This window comes from Pteropus medius, unplaced genomic scaffold (assembly GCF_902729225.1).
Source record: "Pteropus medius unplaced genomic scaffold, Ma_sr-lr_union100, whole genome shotgun sequence".
NCBI lineage: Eukaryota > Metazoa > Chordata > Mammalia > Chiroptera > Pteropodidae > Pteropus > Pteropus medius.
The window spans coordinates 12,387,073-12,400,430 of record NW_024355990.1 but is presented as its reverse complement, the minus strand read 5'-3'; the positions used below and the strand labels follow the sequence as shown (position 1 = coordinate 12,400,430).

The following is a 13,358-nucleotide window of genomic DNA, read 5'->3' as shown; positions in this document are numbered from 1 at the left end:
GACTTATTGCTTTGTGACCTTCCACCTGGATTCCTGAAATTTTCTTTGTTTATTCCTTAGCCCAGATCTTATCCTCACCTTGACTCTAATGGGCCACCAAGGTTGATTCACTTAATACTAACTCTTGATTTTAATCCTTAATCTATCTGCTCTTTTAATTCTGGTTAAGACTGTACTAATCCCAATTAACCACTTAGCCCCTATAAACAGCAAGTTGCCTCAGAGTCATTCACTCACACCCCTTACATAAAAAAGCAGGTAAGGGAGAGAGTCTTGAGGGATCAGGGAAGCAGCAGATTTTGGGACTGCAAAAACAAGGTAAAACAGTCAAAAGAGAGATGTAGCTTCAAAAGAGAACAGCTCTCTAGCTTAGGTTTCTTCTGCTTTTGTCAGGTTCAAACCTGCTTCCATAACTCAGTCTCACCACCATCACTACTTGGGCCAAAGCAATTAACTATTTGAAGGTACGACTTCTCCACTTCTCTAGAAAAGCACTGTTCACAAATAGGTTAGCTGGAATAAGCCCATTTGCCAAAATTTAATTCACTAAGTGACCAATTTATGATATTATCAGAACTTAAAAGAAGCTATTTTACACGATATGACTACATTTATTAAATGAGATTGGATTAACAGCATTAAAGATGTTGAAATTTAAGATTTTAATAAAAGAAATGAAAGTTAAAGCCAATATGCCATTGAGGAATTAGAAAAAGGATGATAAAAATGTAAGCATGTGATGAAATAGAAAATGACATTCAAAAGAACCTGAAAACAATAAGCAGGTGAAAAGTCCTGTCAAATATAAGTGCAGAAATTTTGGTTTCTAGCAGGGAGTGATTAGGATGTTGATTTGCAGAAATATTTAACATAAATGAGACAAACCATTCAAAGTCACGGAAGAGAAAGGAGGTGGCTCATTACTATAACAGAGACTCAGATTTGATATACATTAAACAGGAAAATGAATTCGTAAAGGACAAAAAAGTGAACATATTAAAAATGAGGTCTGGTGAAAATAAACAAACAAACAAATAAATAAACATGAGGTCTAGTAAGAAATTTACTAGAAAGCAATAGGTGCAACCACATCACAAATCCGTTTTATTGGAAATAACATACTAAAGTGATATGCAAACTGAGAAATTGGCAAAAAATTTCCCCCAAATGCTAAAACATTCTCATATGAAACTAAAGTTTTGATTACTGATACTGAAAAATACTTTTATGAATAGTAAATATTTTCAGACTTTTTAAAAAACAGCTTTATTGAAATATGATTGACATCAACTGTACATATTTAAATTGCACAAGTTGATAAATTTTTACATATATTCATATTTTCATAAGAACTTTAAATTACCATGTGACTTCAAATTTAATATTCCTTAAAACATTACCATGAAGATAAAATAAAAACCTATCAAAAACTTTCTGGAATTCTCCAAAAGCTTTTAAAGCTAGCCCACATAATAGTAATTGCTGAGAACTTTATGAAGAGGTAAAAGAAACATCTTTTTGGATAAATGGTATCAAGGGTCCTCTCACTTTGTTCTTTTGAACTGTTTGGGTTGGGATGAGTTGAGGCCATAATCTTTGACAAGTATAGTTCCTCCATTCTTCCCTACTGATAGAAGGTTCCAGAGGTGGAGATGACAAACCAAGCTTGCTGTCTGGAAGAGAGTGGTGATGGTGTCTTCTCTGGACAGATCCAAATTCTCATTCTCATCACCACTTTTAGGGACAAGGGGTGGAAAAGCAGAATGAAAATGGAAAGCACTCACAGAACCAAGAATCCTCTGAGGAAGCTATGCAATGCTTCCCCACAAAGAAAATTAAGGTTTGAATTCACTCTTTCAGAGACTCTTAGCTCATTCAATTACTCAATATTAATTGAGTGCGTACTATGTGCAGGCATTGTTCTGGATATTAAGGATACAGCAACAAATAAGACAGACAGAAAGCATGACATAGTCTATGGAGAAAACAGCAAACAGATAAACAAGTTGATATATACAGTGGTATGCTGGTAAATGTTTAACAACCAGTTCTCAAAAACAATCCACCAAAATAAAAGAAAAAAAAAACTTGCTTTGTAACCTTTGACAGTTTTAGTGATGTATATACTTCCACCATGGATGGCTGTTTTCAAGCTACTAAGCTGACATCACTAAATGCAGAGTTGGGAAGAGGTGGGCTAACCTATATGAGCTGGTCTAGAACACCACTGGGTATTTAACTTAACATCAGGTAGTGATATGTGCTATAAAGAAAAATAAAGCTCAACAGTTTTAGGAAGAGCAGTCAGGAAAGGCCTTTCTGAGACTATAAGAGGAAGACAGATTACTATTTATTGAACATCTATTTGGTGTCAAAAACTATGGTAGCTATATATATGTATACACTAGATGAGGAAACGAGAAGCTATGCAATTTTCTCACAGTCCCAAAGCTAGTAAGACATTGAAGAGAGATTCATAGACAGGCCTGTCTGGCCCCAAAGCTTCTATTCCATCTGACATTCTCCTTCAAACTATCGGTACAGAAGAAGACAAGGCATTGGTACAACTGGGGTATAAGAAAGGTAGCTGCCTTAGGCAGCCCCAAGGAGTTAGTCCCGGGACAAGAAGCCATTCATTCATAGTCTAAAAAGAAAAAAAAATACAGTTCTTAAGACTTGACACCAAAATTGCCAGCTACATTAATAATTTCCTTGCCTGCCACCCCCATACAGAGAATAGTGAAGATTCTCCAAGTCTATTTCTTTATCCATAAAACGGGGTTAATAGTAATATCTCCCTCGAATGTAGTTATAATGGATACAGGTAATCACTATCCTTCTGAAAAAAAAAAATCGAAATCCTTAAATTTCACTGCACCAAGGAACTCAGCCCAAGCCTCACCATCAGGCCATGGATAGAGGGGCAGCCAAGGACATAACAGGATGTTCATGATAATGGCCTAAGGGAAAATGTTCTGAGAAGCGGCCCTCGGAAGCCTTTTTATCATGGAAGCTGAGGAAAGCTTTTCTCATGGAAGCTGAGGAAAGCGGTCTCGAGGTGGAAAGAGGCAACAGAGGATTTACTTGCTCACCCCATTTTTAGGGCTCATTGCTCCCTCCTGAATGGGGTGGGGGGAGCAAGGGCACAGGCATATTTGGTAGGAAGTGAAGAAGGAAATTCTAGTTTGCTCGAGCTTGTATACGGAGGGAGGGGCACAAAAAGGACTTTTTGGATATTCGCAAAGAGTTACGCCAAATCCATCTCCCAGCTCACCCAGAAGAGCTGAGAGAAGTCCCAGGCAGGACTTCGAGCCAGTGAGAAACCGAGGTCCAACCGCAAATAAGATCCACGGCCCAAGGCGGGAAAGCGGCTGCGCGCGCAATCCACTCCCGCGCTAAACGGCTCGCGTGTTCAGGCCACACCATGAGATGACCAGGCACAGGGGAGGACAGCTCCTTGTTTTCCCTATAGGTACATAATTTGCAACGACAACCCCTTTCCTTAAGTTTTCATGTTGTTTTATTTAATTTCCATTACCTTAAGTCAAATACGCACTTTTTGCCAAGCAAGGTCCAAGATTCCCTACCCTCATCTTCCCCGCGCACCCCTCCTCCGGTTTTCGCTTCCTGCCAGCCCCATTGGTTTCAGCCAATACTTGCTGAGTTTCTGCGTTGACGTCACGAGTTTCTGGGCAGATCAGGAAACTCCTCCGACCAGTACCGTCCTCGTGCGCCCCCGCCTGGTGGTGCCTACGAGAGCTTCCAAACGGTCTGAGCGCGTGGCGGTTCCTGAGAACGCGGTAGGCGAGGCGGCGGAGCGGGCGAATTGGCTGAGTGACCCGAAGAGTGGCGGGAGCAGCGAGGAGAGGCCCTCAGTGAGAATTTAGGTTTTGTTTTGTTTGCTTAGATTCATGCCGATGTCTCCTCCCAGCTTTCCTATGGAATCTATGGAGATCAAGCTTCATGGCGGGCTTCGCCTCCTCACACTTTAGTGGGCCGGAAACCGTGAGGAGGACGCACCGAAGTATTTTTTCCACATATTTTTTCATGTTTTAAATACCAACTGCCTTTAAAAGCCTTCATGGCCTGCTGGGCTGAGAACGTGAGAGCCACGTTGTGAATAGGCTGGGGAGAAGACTCCTTCAGAGAAAGAGTGGGCCTCATCCTTTGTGTGCAAACGGTGGGCAGACGCCCTCATGCAAATATTTGTAAATGTTTTATCTAGTGTGTTCATTTATTCATTCATAGTTGTTGAATGCCTACAACTATTCTGGGTGCTTGTGAAAAGAAAACAAAAGGCCCTGCTCTCATGGAGCTTACAGTCCAGGGTTGACAGGTAGACAATAATAACAAGCCTAAGAATGTTATTAGATGAGAATGTTATTAAATGAGAATGTGTGAGGAAGAGCGTGCTCTGGCAACAGAGAGCAGCAGCAGTGGTGCAGACGGCCCCTGAGGTTGCAAAGAAGGTGCATAGCCGGCATCATTGCAGATCCATTGAACTGGGTGAAGGAGTGTTCCGGGAGGAAGAGGCGAATTCCAGGTAGAGGGGAGAGATCGTGCAAAGGCTGGAATGTGACTCAGATGTGTGTAAGAAACTGCAAGAAATCCTAGAATATAAATGTGAGAATCCCAAATTTGGACAGAAAGTCCATTTCATGCCATAGCCAAAGCAGTCCAACAGCATCTCAGTGTCTGCGGCCCTCCCCTCACTGCCTGCTGCTCTCCCTGCAACCCTTTGGGGGCTGGAGTACTAGAAATTCAGACAGTTTAGACCTTTGATTTGGGATATAATCTACAGAATAAGCAAAAGAAATTTCAAAGTTTTAAAAATTCTTTTCCCTTAGAGATGCTGGTGTCTTTTTCCTTAAAAAAAAAAATATATATATATATATATATATATATATATATAAATAAAAATAAATTTTCATGTTTTAATACCTGATCATAAAATGCCATTGAATACAAGAATGAAATATTAGAGTTGTGGAGATATGGGGGGGATACTTGAAATAACATAGAACAAAGTAAGTGTTAGTATGAGAATGAAAATAGAAAGGACCCCCCCCACTTCCATTTTCTTATATTTGTTTACGGGGCATGAACATATACTAGTGGCAACCTCAAAGGAAAACCAGCTAGCTTGGCTTATAGCGTTCAGAGATGGGAAATCTTTATTTAGCTAAGAGTCCAGGAGCAAAGGAGTCTGTGAGATTAATTCACAGCAAGACCAGGCTTTGCAGAGAAAGGTAACATCAGCAAGCTAAGAAGAGATGAATAAAGTAGAAGGAGCTCTGGGATTAAGCTCTGTTCAGAATCGTGACACCGTGGCCCCCTCAAAGCACAGATAATCTGGACTCATTGACTATAAAGAAACAATGAAGAACTAAGAGCACTGCCCAGCAGTCAAGGTGCCTGGGTTTGAATTCTGGCTTCACCTCTTAACTCGTTGCGTGATCTGGGCTAAGTTACTTTTCCTCTCTTGGCCTCCATCTCCTCATCTGTAAAAGTAGGGATAATCGTAGGATTGCTATGAGATAAAGTACTCGGTCCAGTATCTGGAACGTAATATGTTTATTAAATGTTAGAAATTATTAAACAAGATGTGATTGAGAAAGTGCCACTGAAATGAGATATATAGATCAGTAGTGAATGCCTAACTTGGAGTAGGTGTTATGAAAAGAGCACTTTATCTCAAGGAATTCGAAGTTAATTGGGATTCCACAATGTATGAGGCAATGCGACTGATATTAAAAAAAAAATTATACAGTTAAATGAATGTTACGCAATGCCCTTAAAACAGTGAGAAGACTATTTTTCTCTGCCCTTCCCATGCCACTTTCAAAATAATATTAGATATGAACAATTGATATTTTCTAAACTTTATGTAAGATGTCAAAAAATACTTAGAACACTGCTGTTTTTATTGATCTATAACATACACTTTCATGTTTACTATACAAACACAGCCTCTAGCCACCATCTCAGACCAGACTGAGATCCCCTAAACATCTTCTATACAGAAATTTTCATATACATAACTTCAGAAATCATGCTTGGCATAAAGCAAGATACATATAATGTGAATAAATGCAGAATTGTGAAGTTGGACAAGTTTGGTCAAGAAACCTTTCTTAGAAGAAATTAACTTGAATGAAATTTTGGAGAAAAATCTTGGTATAAATTGGTGGAGAAAAGAGAAGTGGATACTTTAGATTTAACTCAGGCAAAGTAATCTAGAAGTTGCTTGGTGAACATGGAGGCAGATCAGAAACAGATGGATTATCTTTGGGATATTTCACAGAGATCATGAAGAGTCCTGTGTCCTTTTGCTGTGTGCATAATTCAAAATAAACAGAATCTAGAAGTTCTAGTACCACCGGTAACTCTTACTGAAATTTCTAGACTGTGTGGGTTTTCAGGAAAGGGGCTGACTTTTAACAATACCAAAGAAAATTTTCTATATTTTTTGTCACTTTCTCCAGCATTGCTGTTTCCCCTCTTTCTCTCTAGCCTTTGGCCCTTCTCATAAGGATGGAAACACTACTGTTTGGTGTCTGGGCCCTGCTGGCTTTCATCCCTTGCCCAGGTGAGGCTATTTGGGAAAGTTTCTTTAGCCAGTATCTGCCTTGGTACCAGTGGCTGGGCAATGAGGAAGAGGATAGGAAGTCCTGAGTGGGGTGACACTTTAGTATTCACACATCTGGACCCTTGGGAGAGATTCCTATTTCTTGGATCACTAGGACACAGAATCTATGTGTGTCTGGCTGTATTGGGATAACCCAAATTAAGGGACAGGATAATAGACCATCAGGGAGAACTCTCCTTAAGAAATATGCCTTCTCTGCTTGGCTCCCTGCTGCACAGGACTGCCCTATTTTTCTGATTTTGATAATATTTTAACTTCTTTGTTGCCACCCTCTGTCATGAATAAGACTTTGATAGGACAGGGCCCATAGCTCAGTTGTGAGGAGTTCTCCGAATGACGAGAAAGGAACTGGAGCCTTAGTGGGTAACATCGCTTCAAGAGTATGTATTCACAGAGGGGACTGGTATTTGGGAGATGAAGTAGATGGTAGACTTCGAGTAGCTAAAGGGGACTTATAGGGAAGCTTTCATGAGACTTTGCCTCTCACCTACATCACACATCTAAAATTTACCTGAGAGATATGTCTCTCTCACTGCACCTGAGAAGGTTTCCCTAATGGACTAAACTCTTAAGCATCCCCAAACATCTGCACCAAAGCAAAATGGAACAGTCTCACTTTGAGGAGGGTGAAAAGTTCCATGGGAAATGAGTGACCTTGAGAGTCACCTTTAGATTAGAGGTTCTCATAATTTAGTGTGCATAAGGGTCACCAGGAGTGCTTGTTTTGTTCGTTAGCGTATTTCCAGGTCCCACCTTCACAAGTTCTTAATCATTCAGTTTGAGGTGGAGCTAGAATTTGCAGTTTTACAAGCATTCCGGGTGACTCTGGGGAAGGTAATCCTTAGGCCATAATTTGAGAGAAACACTGCTTTGAGGTATAAGTAAGTAACAAAGCTCTTTATCTTAGGGGTCGATGAACCCCATGAGGGCCCTCAGCAGCCAATCCTGGGAGCTTCCAAGATTTCTGGAAGTTTAGGAAGAGAATGGTTTCCTGGGCATAATTTTTAGCAACTCCATAGTTTCCATGGTGACACTAAAGGAGAAATCAGACCCCAGGAAAGATGATGAGTAGAGGGAATGGTGGTGGAATCAGGGTTTTAACTTGTTCATGAAGGGTCTTTTTCTCGCCTAGTCCCCTGTTCATTCAGGGTAGGTTTCCTGTTCTCTAACTTGTAACTAGATAAGCAGGCTCTGTGTTTTGTTTGGGTCTTGTGGTTCTTACCAGAGTTTTGGCATATGTGGTTGATCATTTCAGGAGCCACAGAAGAGCTATTTGAGGTTTCTGTTTGGCCAGATCAGGCCCTGGTAAAGTTTGGAGAGTCCTTAATGGTCAACTGTAGTACTACCTGTCCAGACCCAGGACCCAGTGGAATTGAGACTTTCTTAAAGAAAACCCAGGTGGGCAAAGGGCCTCAGTGGAAGGAGTTTCTCCTGGAGGATGTCACAGAGGATTCTATTCTGCAGTGTTTCTTCTCCTGCGCAGGGATCCAGAAGGACACAAGCCTTGACATCACCATGTATCGTGAGTGGGGCTGAGGGCTGGGGGGGGAGGAGAAGAATGCGGGAACGTGACTATCTCTTATTGAGGGAAAAATTAGAGATTTCTTCTAGGGGAGAGAATTAGGGCCCTTAATAAAGATTTCTGTCCTACTGTAGGAATTCAAGAGCCAAGACATTTCCCTTTGGAGTAGGCTTTTAAATTAGGAACATACCATAGAGAAAATCCAGACATCTGTGCTTGAGTATGTTCACACACAGGTGGCATATGCTAATAACACTAACTTATAAATGATTAAAAAATGTGTACAATTAATGCTGAATTATTTGCCACAAATTCTTAGAATAAATAGCAACTGGAAAAAGGAGAGTCTTTGTGGGCTGGGGCAGCTGGCGAAGTCTTCGTGGAAGAGGAGGTGCCTGGGCTTCACTCCTGCAGAATGGTTAGGATTTGAAGTGATGGGGATAGGCGGGGAGGGTCTTTCAGGTGGGCACATGGCATCAGCAGGGATATGGCTTTAAGAATAAGTGTGATCCCTGTGAGGCAAGATTGTGGTTAACTAGGATGTAGTTTTGTGTGATGCTGAGGTGCTCCTCAGAAGCTGCTCATGCCTCTGAAGCACCTCTGGTAAGAGAAAATCTCTCTAGAATGGCAGCAACAATTAAAGCACAGACCTCCCTCAGCAGTCTCATTTCTTGGCTATGGATTTCGCCACCTTCGATGGGCAGAAGAGTCAGAAGACTAACTTGTCCCATCTAGGGCAGGGGTGGCAGAAAGCTGACACTGTTGATCAGATGGTTTAAGGGCAGCAGTCAGTCACCTCCTATCACAGGCTTCCTGTCCTATACCATTTCTTTTGGAAGGGGTGAGTAACCTTCTCTCATCAAACCTACTTTTTGTCTTAAAGAGCCACCAGAGCAGGTGATCCTGGAGCTGCAGCCTGCATGGGTGGCCGTGGATGAAGTCTTTACACTGAAGTGCCATGTGCCTAGTGTAGCACCACTGGAGAACCTCGCCCTCACCCTTCTCCAGGGTAACCAAGAACTACATAGAAAGAACTTTACGAACTTGGCTGTGGCCTCCCAAAGAGCTGAGGTCACCGTCAGTGTCAAAGCTCAAAGGGAGAATGACAGGTGCAATTTCTCCTGCCGTGCAGAACTGGACTTGAGTTCGCATGGTGGCGAGCTCTTTCACTCTAGCTCAGCCATCAGGGTTCTCCGGAGTTTTGGTGAGTCAGAGCTCGGGTGTGGGAGGAACCCTAAGGCTCATTCTCCCCATCATACCTTTGGGACTAAGTCCCCACAGAGTTCAGGTGTGAGCGTAATTGAGCTCCACCTCTTCTCGGGCTTTAAACACCCTGGAGGACAGAGAGCCTTTTTGCCCCATTCCCTTCCTACGTTGTCAGGTACTACATGACAAGATTTATCATGGCTTTTCTCCTTTCTTTTTTCTCATTTCTTGACAGAATTTTCTCAGCACCCCCAAGTCTGGGTCTCCCCACTTCTGGAGGTTGGGATGGCAGAGACTGTGAGCTGTGAGGTGGCTAGAGTGTTCCCAGCCAAAGAGGTCACATTCCGCCTGTTCCTGGGAGACCAGGAGCTGAGCCCCTTCTTCTCCTGGGAAGAAGACACAGCATGGGCCAATGCCACTGTTCGGGCCATGGAAACCGGTGATCAGGAGCTGTCCTGCCTTATATCTCTGGGTCCAATGGAACAGAAAACAAGAGAGCCGGTACATGTGTATAGTAAGTTACCGGCCCCTTCCCTTCCCCATGAGGGTTCTCTGCCATTGAAAACTTCCTCAGTAAAGCCTTCGTGATTTGACTGCAAATACCCCTGCTAACTTTTGTGGGGTTTGCTCTCCAGTGAACATCAGTCTTCATCTTTCTCTGATGAGTTCAGGCAGGTTGGAGACACACATTGAGACAGTAGTTCTCCCCAGCCTTCGCCTCATTTCCTTAGGCCATCCTACTTGGATCCTTGAACTTGTTTCTGGGAACAGTTGCTTGAGGCTTGGAGGAAATCTGCAAGATGAAAAAGACATCTTGCTATTCTTGCTGCAGGGACCTAGCCAAATGTGGGCACACTGCGTTTGTTGTAGAAGTTCTCAAATTCCCAGAATGCCTCGTTGCTCCTGCCATTCAGCACAGAAGCAGTTGTGGTAGCCACAGTCTTTCCTCTGTTGTCTGCCCACCCAAGGGATACCACCAGCAGCAAGAGGACAGAATGGCTGCCAGTTTTGAGATACACGTTTGGTTCTCTTTTTCCTTTTCTTATAGGCTTCCCTCCACCAATCCTGGAGATAGAAGAATTATACCCACTGGCAGGGACAGACGTTAATGTGACCTGCACAGGGCATGTGTTAACATCACCCAGCCCTACTCTTCGGCTTCAGGGAGCCCCAGACCTCCCTGCCCCTGGGGAGCCTGCCTGGCTTTTACTTACCACCAGGGAGGAAGATGATGGCCGAAATTTCTCCTGTGAGGCCTCTTTGGAGGTTCAGGGTCAGCGATTGATTAAAACCACTACGATCCAGCTCCATGTCTTATGTGAGTATAGGTCTGATCCTTCTGGTCAAAAATAGGAGTGTTAGTCTCCCATTTCCTGCAGCTTCATTGTTAGAGTTGCCATATTTTTCTCATTAAAATAAAATCAAAGGAAAAAAATAAAACTAAAGCACTCCAAGCTTACCTTACCCCCAACAAAGTGAGTGGGGAGAAACTTGAGGGGAAACGGGCACAGAGAAGAGAAAGTGGTTAAAGCGATCGGGCATTAGTCGAGGGCCCATGGCTGGGAACGTGGGAAGTGACAGTTGGAGTTTATGCTGAGGAAATAAATTTCCACATACAAATTTGTATTTTGAAAAGTAGAAAAGTCCTCATCTCTGGATTCGCTACTACCCATGGTCTCACTCACTGAGAAACAAAGGTGGAAAGCAGTGGCCCCGAGGCCACCATTGGCAGAGCAGTCTTGTTCATTTAGTCAGAATCTGTTAAATGCCCTATGCTGCACCTCAGACCCTTGTCCCTAGGAAATGGAGGAAACGAGTGGACCAAAGCAGGGCACTGATGGGCCTCTTCTTGGGATAGAGAGTTGTGACAGCATTTGGGTTAGAGGAGGGAGAGGCGAACATGCCTGTGAGGAGGGAATGTGCACACTGAGCTCTGTTCCTTCAGGAACTCTTTTTTTTTCCAGATAAGCCACGGTTGGAGGAATCTGGTTGCCCTAGCAACCAGAAATGGGTGGAAGGCATGGAACAGATGCTTGCCTGCATCCCAAAGGGAAACCCAACTCCATCATTGGTGTGTACCTGGAATGGAATGACCTTTGACCTTGAAGTGCCACAGAAGGCAACCCAGAACCACACTGGAACCTACTGCTGCATGGCCACTAACCGGCTGGGCTCTGTCAGCAAAGACATTGCTGTCGTTGTTCAAGGTGACAGTAACTCCCCTGCCGCCAGGCCCAAAATAGGGTTCGGGATTCTTATCCAGACATGGAAAGAAGAAAGATTTCAGTGGGCTGGGGGTGGTGAGATGAGAAGTGGGCTTGGTGGGCTGGGGTGTGATTCTCTTGCTCTGGAACCCTCCCAATTCTATCTTCTGTGCTTGGGCAGGACTGGATGAAGGAAACAGCTCCACCATCTTCATCATCATTACTGTTGCCCTTGGTGTGGGTGTAATCATCATAGCGCTGTATTTGAACTATCGGCCCTGCAAGATAGAGAGGAGGAAATTCTCCTGTAGGCAGAAAGAGAAGAACAAAGAGGAAGAAAGCCAGTTTGCTGTTCAACAAGCAGAAAAATGTAATGCACATAATTGTTAAGTAGAAACAGCTATTTGGTTGAAGCGACCTCTGCTACTGTGATTTCCTAAGGGAGGGAATGGGGTAGAGGAGAAAAGAAGAGACATTATCCTTTGCCCTGTGCAGTCGCATAAAACAAGTGTTTCAGGCCCCCATGTCCCTTCATGTCCCTTGCATCCAGTCCATCCACAAGTTGTACTCCCCCGAGTTCACTCTAGTCACTAGGAATTTCAGAACTAGTGAGAAGGCCTCTTGCTCCTTGCTGTAGGCTTAATCAGTCCACTCTTAGATTCACAAAAGAAAATCCCACCCTTGCCTCATCATCCCTGTTACCACTGCCCTTTGCTCCCTAACATCAGACCGAAGCGATAGAAATATCTCAGAAATGCAACTCATTTCTCATGGTTTCCTCATGACTAAGTGGGAACCAGTTTCTTTGTCCAGAGACAGGACTTTGAAGGGAGTGAGTATCAAACAAAGGGATAGAAATAGGAACCCCATTCCTGTCTACATGTTCCCCTGCTCCCCTAACCCGGGAGTCTGGAATACAGGCTCCCAGACCCAGCATGACGACAATGTTAAGGGTCAGTGGCTGGCCATACTTCACCTCACTAACCATCAGTTGTGGTTCTTGGAGGAGGATAATAAGAAATTCCACACTGAGTTAGAAAAGCAGCTTACCTAGCCCAGTGTTCTGCCTCTGGCGTGGAAGTTAGTGTTCTTCCGTGAAATTGGCTTTGTAGGTTAAGGGATCCAAACATCTCTGAACTCTTTTTCATAATCCATTATAGAGTAATCATCTGTGAGTTCACATTTGACATATTAATTTTTTTTTTTTACCTGTGCAGGTCTTAGGGTAGAGTTCCAATGTCCATTCTCCCATTTCATAAAGAAATATGTATTCTCATATGTCTGCAAACTATTTTCTTTAAGCTTCGGGAGGATCCCTCCTGTGACAATCTTTCCCACATTGTATGATTGAGCTTCCTTCTCTGTTCTTTGGAAAGAGAAGACATAAGGAGTCATAAAACCAGAACTTTTCTCCCAAATTGGACACGTATGGGTCACTAAAATGTTGGATATGGTGAAAATAAAAGCGATTTTACAATTTCTCAAAGTATTTCTCTTTGTCATTGTTGAAAGCTTCGATTAAGCCACGTGGTTGCACTTTGAGTATAATTTCTAAGAAAAGAATGTCAAGTTGGTAGCATCAACAACCAGCCTAGGTGGTGCATTAGTTCATGGCAGCAGCCTGTTTGACCAGCCCTCAAAACTAAAGTCTAGACTTCCAGATAGAGGTCCACAGCCTTCCAAACTGTAGACACTAGCTTCAAAGAACATGGCATCAAGCACTGAAGTGAAAAAAATTCTCTCATTTCTCCTTGAGTCTGGGTTATGGATTAGGTAT

General features: G+C 43.1%; 1 protein-coding gene across 3 annotated transcripts; it reads left to right on the top strand.

Moving 5' to 3' along the window:
• The first annotated feature begins 3,734 nt into the window (after nt 1-3,734).
• Nucleotides 3,735-13,070, top strand: LOC120600090 (intercellular adhesion molecule 5). Of its 3 annotated transcripts, none has more exons than XM_039859332.1 (8): nt 3,735-3,875; nt 6,514-6,589; nt 7,905-8,171; nt 9,055-9,375; nt 9,613-9,891; nt 10,426-10,695; nt 11,342-11,584; nt 11,763-13,070. In XM_039859332.1, exons 2-8 carry the CDS (start codon nt 6,535-6,537, stop codon nt 11,969-11,971), a joined length of 1,644 nt encoding a protein of 547 aa, XP_039715266.1. In that variant the 5' UTR covers nt 3,735-3,875; nt 6,514-6,534; the 3' UTR covers nt 11,972-13,070. The 3 variants fall into 3 exon arrangements, with proteins under 3 accessions (XP_039715266.1, XP_039715264.1, XP_039715265.1); XM_039859330.1 differs by having other exon boundaries at nt 3,735-3,887; nt 11,763-12,000; XM_039859331.1 differs by having other exon boundaries at nt 3,782-3,800; nt 11,763-12,000.
• Nucleotides 13,071-13,358: the final 288 nt, after the last annotated feature.